The sequence below is a fragment of the Triticum aestivum genome, chromosome 3D, assembly GCF_018294505.1.
Source record: "Triticum aestivum cultivar Chinese Spring chromosome 3D, IWGSC CS RefSeq v2.1, whole genome shotgun sequence".
Taxonomy (NCBI): domain Eukaryota; kingdom Viridiplantae; phylum Streptophyta; class Magnoliopsida; order Poales; family Poaceae; genus Triticum; species Triticum aestivum.
The window spans coordinates 42,760,804-42,782,424 of record NC_057802.1 but is presented as its reverse complement, the minus strand read 5'-3'; the positions used below and the strand labels follow the sequence as shown (position 1 = coordinate 42,782,424).

The following is a 21,621-nucleotide window of genomic DNA, read 5'->3' as shown; positions in this document are numbered from 1 at the left end:
TGGCCAAGATATACATGACCAGGATAGTATGTTTGCATGGAGTTCCGAGGACCATTGTATCAGACAGAGGAACCCAATTTACCTCGAAGTTTTGGAAGCAGCTACATGAAACATTGGGAACCAGGCTGGAATTTAGTACAGCATTTCACCCACAGACAGATGGACAGACCGAGAGAGTCAACCAGATTTTGGAGGACATGTTGAGAGCATGTGCACTAGATTATGGATCTAGTTGGGACGACAATTTGCCATATGCGGAGTTTTCATATAACAATAGTTATCAAACCAGTTTGAAGATGGCCCCTTTCGAAGCTTTGTATGGAAGGAGGTGTAGAACACCGTTGTTATGGGACGAAGTTGGAGACCGTCATTTGTTTGGACCAGATTTGATTAAGGAGTCTGAACAGAAAGTAAGGTTGATTCGCGATAGGCTCAAGGTAGCCCAGTCCAGGCAGAAGAGTTATGCTGATTCTAAACGAAAGGAGACCGTTCACGAAGTCGGAGACAGAGTGTATCTTCGAGTATCACCACTTCGAGGAATGAAGCGCTTTGGAGTTAAAGGAAAGTTAGCGCCCCGTTTTATCGGACCATACAGAGTGTTGGAACGTATGGGAGAAGTTGCTTACAAGCTGGAATTGCCCGAAGGATTGTCTGGAGTACATGATGTATTTCATGTTTCACAGTTGAAGAAGTGCCACGCAGAGATGGCTGAGATACCACTGAGAGATACTGTGCCACTGGAAGCGATTCAGTTGGAAAGTGATTTGACCTATGAGGAGAAACCAGTTTAGATTCTCGAGTATGCCAGCCGAGTTACCCGCAGCAAGGTTATCAAGTTTTGCAAAGTCCAGTGGAGTCACCACACAGAAGATGAAGCCACCTGGGAGCGAGAGGAAGATCTACGGAAAACCACTCCCACCTGTTTTCTAGCCAACCCGAATCTCGAGGGCGAGATTCATCTTAAGGGGGGTAGGTTTGTAACATCCCAAATTTCCAATTTGGAATGTTATACATAGATCATCATTGCATATCATGTTTTATTGCATTTTGACAAATCCTCGATAATCCTACGCAACTCAAGGACCCTCGGAGAGAGTTGGGGATTTTCTCGAAGTTTTAAAAACGAGGATTGTTGGTTTAATTATTTTTCTCTCCAGAAAAATATTTCATTTTAAATAAACGAGAGGAGAAAATATGACTTCTCCAAAAATATTGAAATACTGGAGGAAAAATGTTAAAATCATTATTTGGAATTTATTGGATTTTATTGGCAATTTTTATTGCATTTAAAAAAATATGCATGTTTTCAAAATATTTATTTTTGATTTTAAAAATGTTCACCCTATTCTAGATTTTCTAACTAGACGGGGAAAATTTATTTCATATTTTTATGATTTGTATTTATTTTTCTACGTATTATTTTCCGCGAAACTTATTTAAAAAAACAAAAAACAAACGCGCCGCGCCGACTGGGCCGAGCCCAGCCGACGGCCCGCCCCGCCCGCGCTCTCCTTCCTCCCCACGATGCCACCGGAGTCCGCCGGGAGCACGAAGCCGCCGCCGCCTCGGGCTTTGCCCCTTCCCCAAGCCGCCCGCACCCCCCCTCTATATATACCCCCCCTCCGTTTTCGCCACCATCGCCGCCGGAGGAGCCGCCGGCGCCGCCGCCACATCTAGCCACCGCCGCCGCCCGCCGCTTGCCTCGCCCCTCGCCGCCGGGAGCGCCGGAGCCCAGCCCCCTCGCCCGCCGGAGCCACCGCCCCCAAGCCCCGCACCCCGCCGCTGACCCCGCCCGCCGGAGCCCCTCGCCGGAGCGAGCCCCGTCGAGGTACTGCTGCCGCCGGCCGTTTTTGCGTTGATCGGTTTTCTGAAAAAAAAACTTTCGTTTAAAAAAAACCCTAAATCGGTTTTTTTTGGTTTTCTTATTTTACGAGCGTTCACCGAACCGTTCGTTTTAACGAACGCGTTCGTCGGTTTTTTCTCTGTTAACGAACGTCCGTTCTTTAACTGTTCGTCCGTTTTTTCTTTTTCGTCGGATTTTTCTGCGATTATCTCAGATTCGATTTCTGATCGAATCTTCGTTTCTGTTTAACTTCTCGCTCGTTTATCGGAATCAGGCGATTCAAGCGCCTAGAGTTTCGTCTCGAAATTCTCTTTCCGATTAACCTACTCAAACAAGTTTTTGCTACAGTAAAATTTGACCTAGATCCAGATTAGCAAACGAAGTTTCTTTCTTCCGCCGTTTGACTTTCGTTGCTTCTTTCGAGTTGATTCTTTTTGCAAACCGGAGTTCTTAAGTTGAACTTTCTGGTTGGATCTTTCATTCGAGTTTTACCTGTGCATTAGTTGAGTACTGATTGTATGCTTGTTTGTTTGCGATAGAGTACCCGGAGTGTGCCGCTTGTTACTTTGAATCGCTAGGTTTTGCGGATCATCAGCAAGGCAAGTAACACTTTGATCATACCCCGTTCATACCCAGTTTTATTGCATTAGATCTGTTTTCCTCAAACACATTGCATGATTAAATATCTAATAAACTGTGGGTATTGGGAAGTAGTTGAGGTAGTACCTATTACCTGTTTTCTATCAAACCCTTGGGAGTTACTTCTACGTTGCTTTTATTATTGCCATGCTATGCTCGTAGACGTGGTTTGGGTTTGAGTGAAATTCATGACAGATGTGAGATTGTTAATTAATGGTTTACTTAAGGTGGCAACTAAAACTCACATCTGGGTGGATTGAGGTACCTGGGTATTCCAGGATTGCCTGTTTTTCTTTGGACCGCCACCCATGTTCAAAGGGATCATGAGATTTTTCATGCTAGAAACTTCCGTGTGCAGCCGCAAGCTATTATGGGCTCTAGCATAGTTGACTAAGTTGTGTGAACTCTTACAGTGGTAGACTAGCAGATGTAGGGGAAAGTAGGTGTAACTGTCTACCCATACGTAAGGTGCAAACACTTCTGAAAGACTGTGTCTTGGTCATCCGTTACTCAAACACCATGAAGTGCGAGTAATCCAACGGAGGAGATCAAGTCTTGTGGGAAAAGTGCACAAACCTCTGCAGAGTGTACAAACTGATCATGATTAGCCGTGTCCCCGGTTATGGACAACTTGAGTATCTAGTACTTGGATTATCATGTGAATCTCAACACTATGTTACTTCTAATTAATTTTGTTGGGTTATTGATGATCTTTTAATTGGGATTGAGATGCTGTCAACCATCTCAATGTTTCACAACCACCATGATAGTTAAATAAAATTTATTCCTTTGCAGTAGGATAAAATTGGCTTTTCGCAAAAATGTAACCATAGAGCTTTCCACCAGCCAAATATGCATGTAGTATAGCGTTATTATTGTTCATTGCTCTCTATGTGTTACATTGCCAGCATATTCTATGTGCTGACCCGTTTTCGGGCTGCAACGTTTCATGTTGCAGACTTTTCAGACGACGAGTAAGGTGCCTTAGGTCGTGGTCTTATACTCAGTGATGCCGCTGGAGTTGATGGACTCACTTATCTTCCAAGTCTTCCGCTGTTATCGTTTTAGATGGCCTTAAGCCATGTTTATCATACTTAATCTCTTCGGAGATATTCGATGTAATAAGTGTGTGATTGCTACTCTGTTATAAATCCTCCATTTGTACTGTGCGTGTCAGCATTACTGATCCAGGGATGACACTGGTGCACAGCAGCACAGGCCATTTGAGGTCTGGTCGCTACAAAGTTGGTATCAGAGCACACGCTGACTATAGGACACGACCACTAAGCTTAAGCCCTAGAAAGCTTCTCTCTTCTCATTTCTGACTCCTCTCCACTTTCTACTCTTTTAGGAATGACGAATGCAAGGAGCAAGTTCATGCAACCAGATGAAGACACGCCGTTTGGACGACATTTGAAGGAAGTCACCAAGTACTTGAACATAGGAATACCAAGCGTCACCGGAACCTACAACGCCACATTACCCGAAGAGGAGAGCTGGAAGATTCAAGTTATCATTCCAGGAAGAACGTTCGCGCCAATTACGGAACCCATGAGATTGGTTTTCGAAGCACCAACTTGGAGTTTAGGGAAGAGCATGGCCGCACATATCGCCATGGGACGCATTGGAGAAGTCTACCACCAGGAGCTTAAGGATACAATTTATCAGATTTGTGGACGTCGAGACGCGCAATGGGAGATGATCAAGACCAAGAAGGATGGATCAATTGCAGCTTTCATCCAGGAACAGAACCAACATATTCGTCGCCAGGAGAACCAGATGTGCACGGACCAGGAGGAACTGAAGAAGGCATTCACAAAGATCAAGGAACTCCAAGAAGAACTCAAGACTACACGCGAAGATTACTTGGAGGAAATCAACGCACTTGTCGGAAAGATTGACGACCTGGAGAAGAAGATTGGAGCATCCGTGGGAAATCCTGTGCCAAAAGCAGAAGTCGACGAATGCACTTGTAGTCCTCTGTCTCTTGCTCCTAGTAGGAACTTCATTGTTCTCCTCCACAGGACTTTCAAGTGTTCCATCAAAATGGCAGGTTCTGTAATTGTAACTGGTTCCTGATTCGATGAACTAGGCATCTCCTGATTAGATGAGGTAGCCATATCCTTCATTGGAAAGATATCTTCAAAGAAAGTCGCATCATTCGACTCCATGATCGTACCGACATGCATGTCAGGTACCTCAGATTTTACAACCAAGAATCTATAACCAATGCTATGAAAAACATATCCCAGGAAAACACAATCCATGGTCTTTGGTCCTAGCTTGCGTTTCTTTGGAATTGGCACATTGACTTTCGCCAAACAACCCTAGGTTCATAGATAAGAGAGTTTTAATCTTTTCTTCTCCCATTCCTCGAATGGAGTTATCTCTTTATTCTTTGTGGGAACTCGGTTTAGGACATGACATGCAGTTAATATCGCCTCCCCCCACCATGCCTTGGAGAGACCCGATGTGTCTAACATGGCGTTAACCAAATCTGTTAGAGTACGGTTCTTTGTTTCGGCCACCCCATTTGACTGAGGTGAATAGGGAGGCGTCCTCTCATGGATTATACCATGTTCCGCACAAAAAGCATCAAATTCATTAGAAAAATACTCTCCACCACGGTCGGACCTAAGCCTCTTGATTTTCTGATCAAGTTGGTTTTCCACTTCAGCTTTATAGATCTTGAAAAGTTCAAAGCCCCATCCTTAGATTTTAGAAGATACCTACACGCCAGTATCTAGTGGAGTCATCAATTAACGTCATAAAATATTTCTTTCCACCTTTTGTCAAAACACCATTCATTTCACATATATCTGAATGTATGTGCTCTAGTGGTGCAAGATTTCTCGTTTTCGCAGTCGTGTGAGACTTACGAGGTTGCTTAGCTTGCACACAAACTTGACACTTAGATCCCTTGATAGTGGTGAAACTAGGGATTAAGTTCAACTTCGCTAGTCGCGACATGCAACCAAAGTTAACATGACAAAGACGTGAATGCCGCAAATTTGATTCACTATTGTTGCAAACATGATTAACAACTTTATTGCAAACGTCTGATAAGGATAAACAAAAAAGGCCTCCTAACTCATAGCCTTTACCAACAAAGGCTCCATACTTGGATATTACAAATTTATTCGACTCAAAGACAAGCTTGTAGCCATCTCTACACAGAAGAGATCCGCTAACAAGATTTTTATTGACGGAGGGGACATAATGCACGTTCTTCAGCCGCACGACCTTCCCCGAAGTAAACTTCAGATCGACTGTGCCAACACCACGAACAGAAGCACTTGAACCGTTTCCCATCAACACGGTTGAAGTCCCTGCGGTCTGATAAGACGAAAACATGGAAATATCACCGCATACATGCACATTAGCACCCGTGTCAGTCAACCAATCAGGAGAATGACATACTGAAATAATAGTGGGAAATATACCATACCCAACATCCTTCATGTCAGTGTCTCCAAAGACAACATTAGTGGTCTTGCCGCCTTTCCCAGGATGACGCTTGTCATAGTGATTAGGGCAACTAGGAGCCCAATGATCAGGATCCCCACACACATGACAAACACCTTTCTTCTTGTCATTCTTCTTCCTGAAGCTCGTGTGTTGCACAACCTTGTTCTTCCCATCAAACTTTGCTTTTACCATAAAACTTGCCCTTGTTCTTGAACTTGTGGGGCTGGAAGTTCATCTTCTGTACCAGATTGGCACTAGATCCTACCTCAATACTTCGAGCACGTGTGTACTTTGCCCTTGCCTTTTCTTCCACATCAAGAGTACCAATGAGATCCGGAACGGAAAACTCCTGTTTCTTATGCTTCAGTAAGGTAGCAAAGTTACTCCATGAAGGAGGAAGCTTAGTGATGATGCCTCCGGCAACAAACTTGTCCGGTAGCATACAATTGAAGTGCTCAAGTTCTCTAGCAAATGACTGTATCTCATGACCTTGCTCAACCACGGAGCGCTCTTCAGTCATCCTGTAGTCATAGAACTGTTCCATGATGTACAGCTCAGTGCCAGCATCCGAGACCCCAAACTTGGCCTCGAGTGCATCCCACATATCTTTTCCATTGTCAATTGACGCATAAGCATCAACTATGTTCTCACCAAGAACACTCAAGAGAGCAGCCTTAAACAGAGTATCCATTTTCTGAAAAGCTTGTTCCTGTTGGGCATCATGCTCCCCTTCAGGTTTGCCAAGAGTGGCGTCATAGCAACTCATGGTTTGAAAACATAAGACTGCTCTCACGTGCCACCTCTTATAGTGGATACCCTCAAACATAGGAGGTCTCATGGAAGCAGCAAAACCACTTGGTGTAAATTGCCTATAGTAAGGTTTTTGGATTGTTGGAAATATAAGCAATTTACCAAATGATTTTATTTATAGAAATATTAGATAAAGCATGAGTAATATAACATGGATAAAAGTAGTCATGCGATATGACAGAGAGAAGGTAAATAACATCTGCATATATGAACTGCAACCAAACATGTCTAAAGCAGATAGTAGAACAGGTTGCATATATGGCGTAGAACCTAACATATGTAGGACAAACACTAGAGCAAAGAACTGCGAGAGGACCTCTAACAGAAAGAGCAAGAACACGTACGGGACAGCGGCAACAGTAGCACTGTACTTGGGGTCGGTGTCCTCGCCAGCCATGTCGTCGAGAAGGTTGTCGACGTCGGGGAAGAAGTCGTCGTCGGGGAAGCAGCCGTCGGAGTCCGGGGCGTCCGTGATGAAGTAGTCAGTAGTCGCGCTGAGCGCTCCCCAAAAACCTTATCACCCTTCTCCCGTACATGACTCAAAGAGGAGCGGTTTCGGAGGCCTACTGTCCTGACTCGCGGTGCACGCCGCAAGCCGGGATGAGGAAGACAGCAGCAGCTCAGAGATTGGAACCGGTGGCGAGAGGAAGAAGAAGTTTTGGTGCGTCTCTCTGAGAGGAGCGCCACTAGAGAAGGTGGCGAGAGGCTGTGCCAGGAGCTGAAGGGAACAAGGGAGACGAAACGAACAGGCAGCAGGCGAAGAGGTGTGCCGTTCGTATTCAATCTCCACTACAGCAAAAATTTAGACATCGGCTCGGCTCATTCCCGCAACCCGCTGTGCGGCGCGGCGCGTCGTGGCATGGCATGGCGTGGCGGGCGCCGGAGGAGGAGCGCGCGCGGATGTCCCTCTTGTTCTCATCCTCATACATGTGGAGAAAGAGCCTCCCTTATAAAGAGGTCCAACTCCCTCTAAACTAGCAATGTGGGACTAAACTTTAGTTCCACCTCTTGCCTTGCACGAATGGGCTGCGTGGGCCTCTAGGATTTATTAGGAATTTCTGAAACTGCTATTGGGCTAGGCCCAAAATACACAAAATTCCAGCAATCCCCCACCAGATCCCAGAGGCACACAAAATTTGCCTTTGGTTCCAAAACACTGTTTTATATACAGGTACTGTAGTGGAGACTGTTAAGTTGAACTTCCACCTAGAACTCTACGCTACACTAGTAAGCAACTTGAACAGTGGACTGGGCCTTGAGCAGCAAGTTTTCTGCGAATCTAGCTTCACATAAAGCCTTAACCGATACGTGGCTACAGTGGGTCTTCCCCGCTGGTGGAGCTTATGCGTCATACTTCGCGACCTTTCACGAGTTTACTAGAGAGAACCCTACTCTCATAGATTGCGACGTTTAACAATCAGACTCATATAGGTGCGTTCTTCAAAAGATGTTCTGCAGGACAACATCTCTGCTTAAAAGAGCCACTTAGAACACATTAAGATATACATCAACCTGCCATGCAGATTAGGAGAGTATTGCATCTTTATGGAGTGGTATTGTTAATAGTAAGGATACTCTCCTCTCAATTGATCAACAACTTGTCTTCCACATCTAATTCATGGGATCTCCAATCACAAAGAATAGGTTACCACTGTGAACAACTCATATTGTGGGTCTCATACCCTTCTCCCTCGATGCATTATCTATCACATTATGTGATAGACCCTTAGTAAAAGGATCTCCCAGATTTTTAGACGTTTATAATCCAATGCAATAACTCCGGAGTTTCTCATTTTCCTGACAGACTTTAACCTTCTCTGAACGTGTCTTGATGACTTCATGTTATCCTTTGAGCTACTCACTTTCGTGATCACAGTTTGATTGTCGCAGTTCATAAGGATACCCGGTACAGGTTTCTCAACAACCGGCAAGTCATTCAGCCGACGAAGCCAATCTGCTTCACCATGGCTGTATCTAGTGCTGTGAGTTCTGCTTCCATTGTTGACCTCGTTAAGATGGTCTGCTTGCAAGACTTCCAAGAAACAACGCCACCTCCATGAGTGAATACATATCCGCTCGTGGCCTTTATCTCATCAGCATCTGAGATCCAGTTTGAGTCACTATACCCTTCAAGCACCTTTGGGTGCCCGGTGTAGTAAATTCAATAATTTGCAGTGCCTTTCAAATAACGCAAAACTCTCTCTAAAGCTTTCCAATGCACATCTCCTGGTTTCGAGACAAACTGACTCAGTTAAAAGAGATGTCAGGTCTTGTAGCACTGGCTAAGTACATAAGCGAGCCAATAATCTAAGAATATTTCAACTGATCTCTAGCAATTCTTCGATTCTTTCGAAGTAACACACTTGCATCATATGGTGTTGGAGAGGGCTTGCAGTCACTATAGCCAAAGCGACTCAAGATCTTTTCCACATAGTGAGATTGAAGCAATGTAATCCCTCCATCATCGTCTCTCAACAACTTGATGTTCAGAATGACATCAGCCACTCCTAAATCCTTCATTTCAAAACAGCGAGATAGGAAATCCTTGACCTCCTTAATAACATTCAGGTTTGTTCCGAAAATCAGTATGTCATCAACATACAAGCAAAGGATAACTCCCTCGTCCCCACCATGGCGATAGTACACACATTTGCCAGCTTCGTTTACAACAAAGCCTGCAGCTGTTAAAGTTCTTTCAAACTTCTCATGCCACTATTTGGGTGCTTGCTTGAGTCCATACAAAGACTTCAGCAACTTGCACACTTTACCTTCCTGACCATCTAGTACAAACCAATCTGGTTGTTCCATATAAATTTCCTCGTCCAACTCTCCATTTAGGAAAACAGTCTTAACATCCATTTGATGAACGAGAAGACCATGTGAGGCAGCTAGTGAAAGTAGAACTCGAATAGTGGTCAATCGAGCCACAGGTGAGTAAGTATCAAAGAAGTCTTCACCTTCCTTTTGGGTATAACCCTTAGCCATGAGCCGAGCCTTGTACTTTTCAATAGTACCATCAGGCCTAAGCTTCTTCTTGAATACCCATTTGCATCCTATAGGTTTGCACCCATAAGGACGATCAGTTATCTCACATGTTTCATTCGCCAAGATGGAATCCATCTCGCTACGAACCGCTTCCTTCCAATAGTCAGCATCTTCAGATGCATAGGCCTCTTAAATAGAACTGGGAGTGTCATCTATGAGATACACAAGAAAATCATCACCAAACGACTTTGCAGTCCTCTGTCTCTTGCTCCTATTAGGAACTTCATTGTTCTCCTCCACAGGACTTTCAAGTGTTCCATCAAAATGGCAGGTTCTGTAATTGTAACTGGTTCCTGATTCGATGAACTAGGCATCTCCTAATTAGATGAGGTAGCCATATCCTTCGTTGGAAAGATATCTTCAAAGAAAGTCGCATCATTCGACTCCATGATCGTACAGACATGCATGTCAGGTACCTCAGATTTTATAACCAAGAATCTATAACCAATGCTATGAAAAGCATATCCGAGGAAAACACAATCCACGGCTTTGGTCCAAGCTTGCATTTCTTTGGAATTGGCACATTGACTTTCGCCAAACAACCCCAGGTTCTTAGATAAGAGAGTTTTAATCTTTTCTTCTCCCATTCCTCGAATGGAGTTATCTCTTTATTCTTTGTGGGAACTCGGTTTAGGACATGACATGCAGTCAATATCGCCTCCCCCCACCATGCCTTGGAGAGACCCGATGTGTCTAACATGGCGTTAACCAAATCTGTTAGAGTACGGTCCTTTCTTTCAGCCACCACATTTGACTGAGGTGAATAGGGAGGCGTCCTCTCATGGATTATACCATGTTTCGCACAGAAAGCATCAAATTCATTGGAAAAATACTCTCCACCACGGTCGGACCTAAGCCTCTTGATTTTCCGATCAAGTTGGTTTTCCACTTCAGCTTTATAGATTTTGAAAAAGTTCAAAGCCTCATCCTTAGATTTCAGAAGATACACACGGCAGTATCTAGTGGAGTCATCAATTAACGTCATAAAATATTTCTTTCCACCTTTTGTCAAAACACCATTCATTTCACATAGATCTGAATGTATGAGCTCTAGTGGTGCAAGATTTCTCGTTTCCGCAGTCGTGTGAGACTTACGAGGTTGCTTAGCTTGCACACAAACTTGACACTTAGATCCCTTGACAGTGGTGAAACTAGGGATTAAGTTCAACTTCGCTAGTCGCGAAATGCAACCGAAGTTAACATGACAAAGACGTGAATGCCACACATTTGATTCACTATTGTTGCAAACATGATTAACAACTTTATTGCAAACGTCTGATAAGGATAAAGGAAACAGGCCTCCTGACTCATAGCCTCTACCAACAAAGGTTCCATACTTGGATATTATAAATTTATTCGACTCAAAGACAAGCTTGTAGCCATCTCTACACAGAAGAGATCCGCTAATAATATTTTTATTGACGGAGGTGACATAATGCACGTTCTTCAGCCGCACTTGAACTGTTTCCCATCAACACGGTTGAAGTCCCTGCGGTCTGATAAGACGAAAACATGGAAATATCACCGCATACATGCACATTAGCACCCGTGTCAATCAACCAATCAGGAGAATGACATACTGAAAGAATAGTGGGAAATATACCATACCCAGCATCCTTCATGTCAGTGTCTCCAATGACAACATTAGCGGTCTTGCCGCCTTTCCCAGGATGACGCTTGTCATAGGGATTAGGGCAACTAGGAGCCCAATGATTAGGATCCCCACACACATGACAAACACCTTTCTTCTTGTCATTCTTTTTCTTGAAGTTCGTGTGTTGCACAGACTTTTTCTTCCCATCAAACTTTCCTTTACCATAAAACTTGCCCTTGTTCTTGAACTTGTGGGGCTAGAAGTTCTTCTTCTGTACCAGATTGGCACTAGATCCACCATCAATACCTCGAGCACGTGTGTCCTTTGCTCTTGCCTTTTCTTCCACATCAAGAGTACCAATGAGATCCGGAACGGAAAACTCCTGTCTCTTATGCTTCAGTAAGGTAGCAAAGTTCCTCCACGAAGGAGGAAGCTTAGTGATGATGCCTCCGGCAACAAACTTGTCCGGTAGCATACAATTGAAGTGCTCAAGTTCTCTAGCAAATGACTGTATCTCATGACCTTGCCCAACCACGGAGCGCTCTTCAGACATCCTGTAGTCATAGAATTGTTCCATGATGTACAGCTCAGAGCCGGCATCCGAGACCCCAAACTTGGCCTCGTGTGCATCCCACATATCTTTTCCATTGTCAATTGACGCATAAGCATCAACTATGTTCTCACCAAGAACACTCAAGAGAGCTGCCTTAAACAGAGAATCCATTTTTCTGAAAAGCTTGTTCCTGTTGGGCATCATGCTCCCCTTCAGGTTTGCCAAGAGTGGCGTCATAGCAACTCATGGTTTGAAACAATAAGACTACTCTCACGCGCCACCTCTTATAGTGGATACCCTCAAACATAGAAGGTCTCATGGAAGCAGCAAAACCACTTGGTGTAAATTGCCTATAGTAAGGTTTTTGGATTGTTGGAAATATGAGCAATTACCAAATGATTTTATTAATAGAAATATTAGATAAAGCATGACTAATATAACATGGATAAAAGTAGTCATGCGATCTGACAGAGAGAAGGTAAATAACATCTGCATATATGAACTGCAACCAAACATGTCTAAAGCAGATAGTAGAACAGGTTGCATATATGGAGTAGAACCTAACATATGTTGGACAGACACTAGAGCAAAGAAGGTTGTCCTCGCCAGCCATGTCGTCGAGAAGGTTGTCGACGTCGGGGAAGTAGTCGTCGGAGTCCGGGGCGTCCATGACGAAGTAGTCAGTAGTTGCGCTCCCAAAAACCTTATCACCCTTCTTCCGTACATGACTTAGAGAGGTGCGGTTTCGGAGGCCTACTGTCTCGACTCGCGGTGCACGCCGCAAGCCGAGGTGAGGAAGACAGTAGCAGCTCAGAGATTGGAACCGGTGGCGAGGTGGGCGGCATGGCGAGGCGGGCGGCAGAGGAGGAGCGCGCGTGGATGTCCCTCTTGTTCTCATCCTCATACATGTGGAGAAAGAGTCTCCCTTATAAAGAGGTCCAACTCCCTCTAAACTAGCAATGTGGGACTAAACTTTAGTTCCATCTCTTGCCTTGCACGAATGGGCTGCGTGGGCCTCTATGATTTATTAGGAATTTCTGAAACTGCTATTGGGCTAGGCCCAAAATAGGTAAAATTCCAGCATTCGTTTGACAGCCTTTTTCTGAAAGTTCTTATAGAGGTTATTTAAACTTGGTTAAAATGTTCATTCATTATGAAACTTTTTGCACCTACAAATATAATCTATAACTATCTAAATATGCATTGCACTCTGTAATGACTTACTCGCGTTGCCTAATACCTCAATTTTCATTTTACTCCACCCATATTGTTTTGAGGGGATTTACTTCACCAAATCCCCGTCCGCTCTCACCTAGATCAAATAGATCGATCAACCTTGTTGCTAGCGCTAGCAAGTCGCCTACCTGCTGGCTCCGCCCCTGATCCTACGGTCGAAATCCTGTTGGCTACGGACGAGACTTGCCTGCTCCCTTCCCATGCTCCCATCCGTGCTCCCGCATACGTGGCTTGATTTGATTGGAAGAAAATAAGGCCCGGCCCCACCCCCTGAAAATCAGGGGGGGGGGGGAGATGATTAGATTAGAAAAGAAAAAGGGAAAAGAACAGCCGTAGGATGAAGTGGGAGCACGGATGGGAGCATGGAGAGGGAGCAGGCAAGCCGGATCCGTTGGCTACATGCATGATCGCGCATGCAACTCAGCTAACACGGAAGGCAGTGACGGTTGCATCTATACCACTTCGCAATAATTGGCGGCAAGGATTCAGAAAGAAAAATAGGAATAGAGTTTTTCAAATTATCTTTCGAACATAGTCGGTTCATTCATGACTGATAACAAATATGGGAGTACACTATTATATTTTTGTTCATTCTATTGATATGTTTTCTTCCTAGAACGAATGGTGATTATTTTTACATGCGTGCATTGCACGTGCACGCTTATTAATAGTTCAACAAAAGCACACCTAGTACAGTCAGTCATCATGCTACTAACTAGGAAGGTAAGAAATCGAGCCAACTCTCAATTACCATGAATGAGCATGCTCGCTTACCACAGGGGAAGGGAGAGAGAGGGTCCCCATTGAATGTATTACTCAAAATGCTAAGGAGTAGACAACTAGTAGGTGTTTACAAGACATAGCGGCATCCTTTGGAATAACATTCCTGAATCTAAACACCATAGGGTAAAGTATGAGACTATGTTCCTAATAGTTATAACCAGAGTGTCGTTTGTTGAGGAAGAGATAATAGTGTTGCGGAGTCTCAAATTTTCCATGAAGTGGAGAGCGCCGCAGAAGGCCAGATGTCGTTGCTGAGGATGCAGGGCAGAAGGGGGTTGGCGTCCCAAATTTCATCGATGGAGATCGGGTCCAACGGCGATACCGCAACCCAAATTTGAACGGTGCTGGACAGAGGATGAAGATATGAAGAGCATCTTCACATGCAGGCTGTCACCTTGGGCAAGGCGAAGGCGTACCCTTTAGTCACACGACATCTGAATTCCTCACGAAGAGCACTAGGAGCTAAATTGTGTGCCTCCTTGTTAGAATTTTCTTCTTCATGGAGAAGAGGATACGGTCAAAATCATCACTCCATGGGGCGATGTTTCTTTCAGTACAAGGACACATGTCAGCCACTCAGCCCAGCAAGCCGCCTGCGAAAAAGGACCGGTCGAGACGCGAACAAGCACGCCCGGTCCATAGGCGATCAAGGCAACACACATATATTACGTGGTTCAATCGATCAAGACGTGTTCATTCGGCTTCTCCCCACGAGAAAAATAAACCAGCGCGGCACTTCGTGCCCCCGGCGACCACTCATCAGTTCACCATGCTCGACAACCGTCGCCAGATCCACGCAAAAAAGGTCGGTATGCTGCACGCCTACACCAAACCACCTATACAAATATATGATATGACTATTATAATCCTATAAGTTCCAATCCTTCCTAACCCTAGGGCACTAGGGATAGGGATTTGAATTCTATTGGGTATTGAATTATTTGGAACAATTATTCACGGTGCGACGACCAGATTTTAGTGTTCTTAGATGTCTAGACGCACGAGCACATTAGTAAGTTTAGTTCTAGAACCATACAATCCAAGCATCATGTAAGTATGATTTCATAGTTCTTTTTTTCTGCAATTTTAATTATTTACAGTAATGAGCGGATAATAATTGCAATCATGATCCACTGTCGCATTTTGCCGCCGCCAGTCATACATTTTCCCGTAGTTTGGAGACTTTGATGCTCCTTCATTATTTATTTTCCTATGATGAACCAATATTTCAGTAAGGAACTAAGGATGTTTGCTAAACATTTTCACTGTCGTTATACCATGTTACATGCATGAACATGATCATGCCCATGGTACCATTGATGACATGAAGTTCAATCATGCCCTTGATATGTGTTGCTGGCGGTCAACTTGTCGAGTTCCCCGGTGATCTTTCTGTGGCGCCATTGTCCATGAACCTGCTGGTATCTACCCCATACGTGGAGCAGATCCGACGACCCTCTCTCCGGGTCCGAAGTGCTTCCACCAGTCCGCTGCTTTGTGTCCATCCTTTCAGCACAACTGGCAGTTTAGGCGGTCACCAGAGTCTTGGTTGGAATAGTTCATGTAGTTGCTGCCGCCTGCTGCCGTCGCTACCACGGCCAGTGTTGTTGTACTTGCAGTAGCCATGGTTTACATTGCCAGCACCTTCATTGTAGTTGCCAATGTTGCGAACGATGCCACGGACCGCCACCACGTCCCGTGTCAGGTGGCCACGCGTTTGCTTCCACCGGCACCCTTGAACGCCGTGTTCACCAGTAGTGGTACGAGGGTTAGCCCTCGTACTGGAGCTCGAGACGCGTCTCAGAAATCAGCATGTGATACGCTACCACAGAGAACGTCAATGGAGAGAGCAGAGCAACTTAACCATCGACATCGACTGCACCTGTTAATCTTCCAGATAGCCATAGTTCAGGTAATGAAGTCGACAATTCTCTAATACCAACACAACGAAACAAGACAGCGTATCAGCCTATATGCAAAATAGGGATGTTCAGAAATTCAATTCGACATTGTATATGCATTTCATTGTGCAGCTGAAACAATGATCAGTCTTGAAGGGCAAATGGATTTTATATTGCAAAAAGCAACAGAGAAATTTGAGTAAGCCATACAACATTTGCTCACATAAAACACACAATTACTCAATGAGTCACTGTAGAGTACAAATGAACCAAGGGAGACCTCCCCTGCCTCTACTCCTAGAATTTTTCCACCACAACAAAATAAGAAAAACATTACCACAGGACATAAATATTGTTTACACAAGCTAGAATATGCATTACCTTACAAACAACTTACTAGTTACAACTCACGAGATCGAAACAGATTGAGGAGGCGCTCTGCTACCTCTGTCATTGTTGGTCTTTGATCCACATCAAGGCTAAGGCATTCCACAGCCATCTCTGCTAGACTATCAAGAAGCCCTAAATCTCTTGGTACTGCAATTTCCCTGTCAAAATACTCAGTTGCTTTCCTCTCTTTCTTGTGAGCTTCAAGAAACTTCTGTACGAGGCTATTATTGTCAGAATATGTGGCCTTCTCCCTGCTAATAAGCTCCAAGATAACTACTCCAAAACTGTAGACATCACTTTTTTCGGTTAGTAGCCCCGTTTGTAGATATACTGGATCCATATAAGTTCTGTCACCAATGATTGATAGGGTATGTTGTTTATCTCTCGGAATCAACCTCGATATGCCAAAATCTGAGATCTTCGGCACAAAATTGTCATCCAAGAGTATATTTGCTGGTTTAACATCACCATGCAGGATTTTAGTTGTGGTTTTTGAATGCATATAAGCTAGACCATCTGCTGATTCTGCAGCAATTCTTAAACGTAGATCCAAGTTGACAGGCACCTTGTTGTCACTGTGAAGAATGTCTTCCAAACTGCCTTTGGAGAGAAACTCATACACTAGCATTGGAAGGTCCACTTCAAGACAACAACCTATGAGCCTAACAATATTCTTGTGTATGACTTGAGACTGGATGATGACTTCGTTTGTAAATTGTTCAGTCTCTAGTACACTCCCACTGATCGGCTTCTTGACTGCAACTAGTTCATTAGCAAGAAGACCCTTGTAAACTTCACCAAAGCCACCTTTTCCGATAAAATTGTCACTCTTTAAAATAGGCTTGAGCTCTTCCTTTTTGAGAAGCTTTATTATCTTTGCCTTCTCTAATATAGGCCCGCCATTTTTTTTGTAAAACTCTCTTGTCTTTGTTCTCTCTTTTTGAAGAATAATAAGAAATAATATAACCATGCCAAGAATAAAACCTGTTGCACCTGCATGGAGAAGACACAAACTAATTTATACCACTACAATTTACATTAACCGACTTATTAGTAGACAAAGATAGTACGTAAAAAGGGAAACGACCTCTCAATAATCTATTTGGGGTCTGCAGTAAAATAACACTGAAGTAGCACACAATAAGCATCAAGATTGATGAGGGACTAAGACTTCCAAACAAGTGTGCCAAAGATAATCACTGCACCTCTAGTATAAATTATAAAATCAAGACAGCTTAAAGAAAAACTAAATAGTGATGTATGCCCATTTGTATCTGTTAGGAAATCAACCTAAAAATCTCTATATTACCATTTGATGATTTGGATTGGCTGAGGACATCAGCGACAATCAAGTTATTGCCTGATGACTTTTTTTTACATGGAATTTGAAGACATAATTTTTTCCGATCGAATGGCTCTCTGGACTTAGTTCCATTTTCATTGAAAATGTAACACACAGAACAGCGTTATAAGGATCCTTCTACAGCAGCATTAGGGTGCGCATGCCAGCAAGTATAAAAGCAAAACTGCTTGAAGATTAATGATTGGGTGAGAAACTAAATACCCCATGTAAAAAAAGGCCTTTAATTTGCCTAGTTAATTTGTATTCCCTCCGTTCGGAATTACTTGTCACAAAAATGGATGTATCTACAACTAAAATACATCTAGATACATTCATTTCTTGGACGAGTAATTCCGAACGGATGGAGTAGATAACTACTCCCTCCGTCCCGAAATAAGTGTCTCAACTTTGTACTAAGCTGTTGTACAAAAGTTGAGGCACTTATTTTGGGAGGGAGGGAGTATTACTTTGCCTGGTTATTTTTAGATAAAAAAATACTCCATATGTCAAAAGAAGAATGATTTGGGTGAGAATACTCCGTGTCAAAAGATTAACGATTTGGGTGAGAATACTCCATGTCATAAGATTAAGAGTGAAGTCTGTTTTAAACCTTGAGATTGTAGAACTAGTCGGGAATAGACCCTCACCTCCAAATCCCTGGGGTTTGTACCCTGTACTCATGATCCTGGTCTCATCCCGACCCTTTCACTTAGTTTACAACAATTTGACACACCGGGAAAAAGACAATCCCACTGAAAAAACTTTCTACTCTTACTAATTAAGTGGGCCCACGCATCATCGTATACATCTTCGCGCTCGGAAATGGATCAGAAGCGCCCCGATGCTGTGCATGCGTACATGTACGCGTCTAGCCGGCGGCCAGAATCGGCCCAACGTGCTGCGTTGTACATACATGTGTGTAAATGTGTTCGTACTTGTGCATGAATTACCTCAGAAAGGTACTTGGCTCGTGTATTATTTGTCTCTCGTTGTACTGGCCACTGTGGCGACCGACGCCGTTCGCGCGCTGCATGCACCGGCAAGACTAGCATGCGCACGCTGCAGTGAATTCCATTCCTCGCATTGGCAAGACCTGCATTGTTCACATGCACTCCATGCTCGTGCACAACGGCGGCCCAGAGAGCAACTCCTGGCCGGACATCTCGGCCACACACACGCCCAGTGACGCGACTCTCAGGTCTCAGCTTGCCGCCAGTGTCTTTGTCTGGATTGGGCAACTCTCGTGCGAGCGCACTCCCAATTGGTTGCCGTTGCGCGCGATGCCATGGTGCTCTAGTGCTCTATGGAGGACTCTAGATGAAGCACTCATCATCATGCGCAACCCAGGGCGTTAGTGTCGCCAGCGGCGTATCGCTATCGGTTGCAACCCATGTATGCAGTCTAGTTATCGAGGCAAAGCCAGTAGACCTTGTGGCGGCAGGCAACTCTGAACTGCTCGATGCATACTGTAGAAGGCTGAAAAGCTTTGGGATGCAACTCATTCAGTATTCACATCAACCGGTTACATATACATGGGGTGTACACTACACACTAGCTCAACTAACTCTTATAATCAAGTTAATCAGCTGAGAGAGATTAGGAGACGTTCCTGAACGTTGGCATGCAGAACAAAATGTCTCAACACATACGAAGCAGAAGCCGTGGTCGCAAAGCGTTGGGGTGCATAACGTTGGCAAAGCGGAGCAGCGCGGCACAAGCACGGCTACGTTGATTTCAATAGAGAAAGAGAAAGGCACTAGGAATAGACAATGGATATGACACGTGGATAGGGATGTAAGTGAGATTAGACTCTGATCCTGGGCGGGATGGAACTTTTCCCGGTTTCCCAAACAGGTTCAGGGTCGGGATCAGACCAGGATCATGAGTACAGGATACAGACTACAGGGATTTTGAGGTGAGGGTTTATTCTCGACGAGCTCTACAATCTCAAGGTTTAAAACAGACTTCACTTTAAGATTAACGATTTGGGTGAGAATACTCCATGTCAAAAGATTAATGATTCGTATCGGCTATTAATTTGCCTGGTGGGATATTTGCACTAGAGTGGCTACTAATTACTCCTCATATGCAGTAATTACTCCTTAATTAGTTGCATACTAAATGACACGGTTAACCCCCTATTTAAGCCATTGTGCTGTCTTCACGGTACATGTTACTGCATAATTACTCGCAAGTCACAATAGCAGGTGGTAAAATAGGCACACCAATTCTTTGTGGAGTATTGTTTATATCAATCTGCATCGCTCGATAAAATTTAAACTACCCTAGTCTAGTAGAATGCAAAAGCTAACTAAATGCAAGTAGCAAACAAAAAATGAATTTAGGTAATTAATTAAGTACACGATACACTTACCCATGACCACTTTAGCGACTAACGGGACTATATCTTTGCAGGTTCCTGCTTTGCCGTCACCCTTCATTCCGCGCTTGCATGGACAGTCATAGCCTCCAAGCCTGTTCTTGCATACCCCGTCGCTTGAGCATGGATACAAATCACGGTTCTTGCACTCATCGATGTTTGAAAGAAGTAAATAATGATTAAATATTCGGCCGGTGGAGACGTACCCATATATAGTTGGCAAATCCATGTAAAGTTTTATACAGCACAAAATTTGTGTGTATGAATCTAAAAAAAAAAGCGTGTACGTTGGCATCCATTGTTGACGTAGGGGTTGCCTTCGTAATGCTCCTTGCACTTGCAGACATAAAAATAGCCAACGTCTGTAAAGGCTGTTGCGTTGGTACAAAAGCTGTTGCCGCTGGCGCACGCGTAGCCCAGAGGTGGCTGCTGGCCTTCCGCGGGACATGAACCGTTCTGCTCGGTTATGATGGCGAAATCGATGACGATGGGGACGCCCCTTGGGAATTTTTTGGATAGCACCTCATAGCCGTAGAGGTCCAGCGAAGAGAAGTTGTACCATGAACTCTCCACCACCATTCCGTAGGAGCACGGGTGTTCTTCCCAATCCACCCAAGTGGAGTTATCGGGCTTGAACGACACCGCAAATTCTACCGGCGGGGTGTCATCTACTGCAGCCGCAAAGGGGACCTGACAGCAGCCATACCCCGAGCACGACCCGTTTGTGGGTGACTTGAAGCCGCTAAATTCGACGATTGAAGTGCAGGTTGACTCTAGCCATGGATCCGAGCTCGGGTAGTCCATGTACATGCGGGTTGCCAACCTAGCTTCGACATTCTTGCCGATGCCAACGAGAGAGTTGCGCTTCGACAAGTTGAGCGGCCACATGGTCTTGGCAGGCCCCACAGAGGTAAGCTGAAGCTTGAGCACATGCTTGGTGGTGGATTGGCGGCAGTAAGATGAGACGGCGCCATATGCCCGGACCTCACTCCGGTCGACGGATATGTCAACCAGCTCGATCGGCAACGGCGGTAACGCCAATTCGTCGAACACATAAGGGAACCGGACACGAGCCGATATGACGGCCTCGCCCGTTAGCTGGTATGTCTCACGTGGTGCGACAACAAGGAAGACGCGAGGGGGGCTGGTGGAGTCGTTGCAGTAAACCTCGAATTGCCGAGCAATGAAGCAGCCCGGCCCAATGCCGAACGGGTAGGGGATGCTGATATTGCCGCACTTGTCGCGGCAATATGGGCGGGCGATGGGCATTTGCTGTTGTTCTGCAGCAGCAGAAGCAGCCAGGACGAAGAGGTCAGTTGCCGCGGCAACGATGAGTAGGATCGTCGGCAGCCTCAGCCGCCGCCGCTGGGAATGGAATTGCCAAAGAGGCGTGGCCATGGTGGAGAGTAGTAAGGAAGAACTATGGATGGTGGGCTTCAATGGAGAGCATGGGTGGCAATGTTCATATAGGATGTGAGCAAGAAGTGTTGGTGTGATGAGGCATATATACACGGCAATGCTATGTATCATGCTTTGCTTGCTTGCAAGTACGTACGTCATGGTGGCCACCTAATATGAACTCTACGAACTTGGCGGCCTGGGCGACTTGAATTCACTGCGCGTGCAGGTTGTCCAAG

General features: G+C 44.7%; 1 protein-coding gene across 1 annotated transcript; it reads right to left on the bottom strand.

Moving 5' to 3' along the window:
• Positions 1–16,034: 16,034 nt before the first annotated feature.
• On the bottom strand, positions 16,035–21,444 carry LOC123074017 (wall-associated receptor kinase 4). The gene is made up of 3 exons (XM_044496975.1): positions 20,274–21,444; positions 19,979–20,145; positions 16,035–17,255 (listed from the first exon to the last, which is right to left on the bottom strand). Exons 1-3 carry the CDS (start codon positions 21,380–21,382, stop codon positions 16,273–16,275), a joined length of 2,259 nt encoding a protein of 752 aa, XP_044352910.1. The 5' UTR covers positions 21,383–21,444; the 3' UTR covers positions 16,035–16,272.
• Between the last annotated feature and the right edge of the window lie 177 nt (positions 21,445–21,621).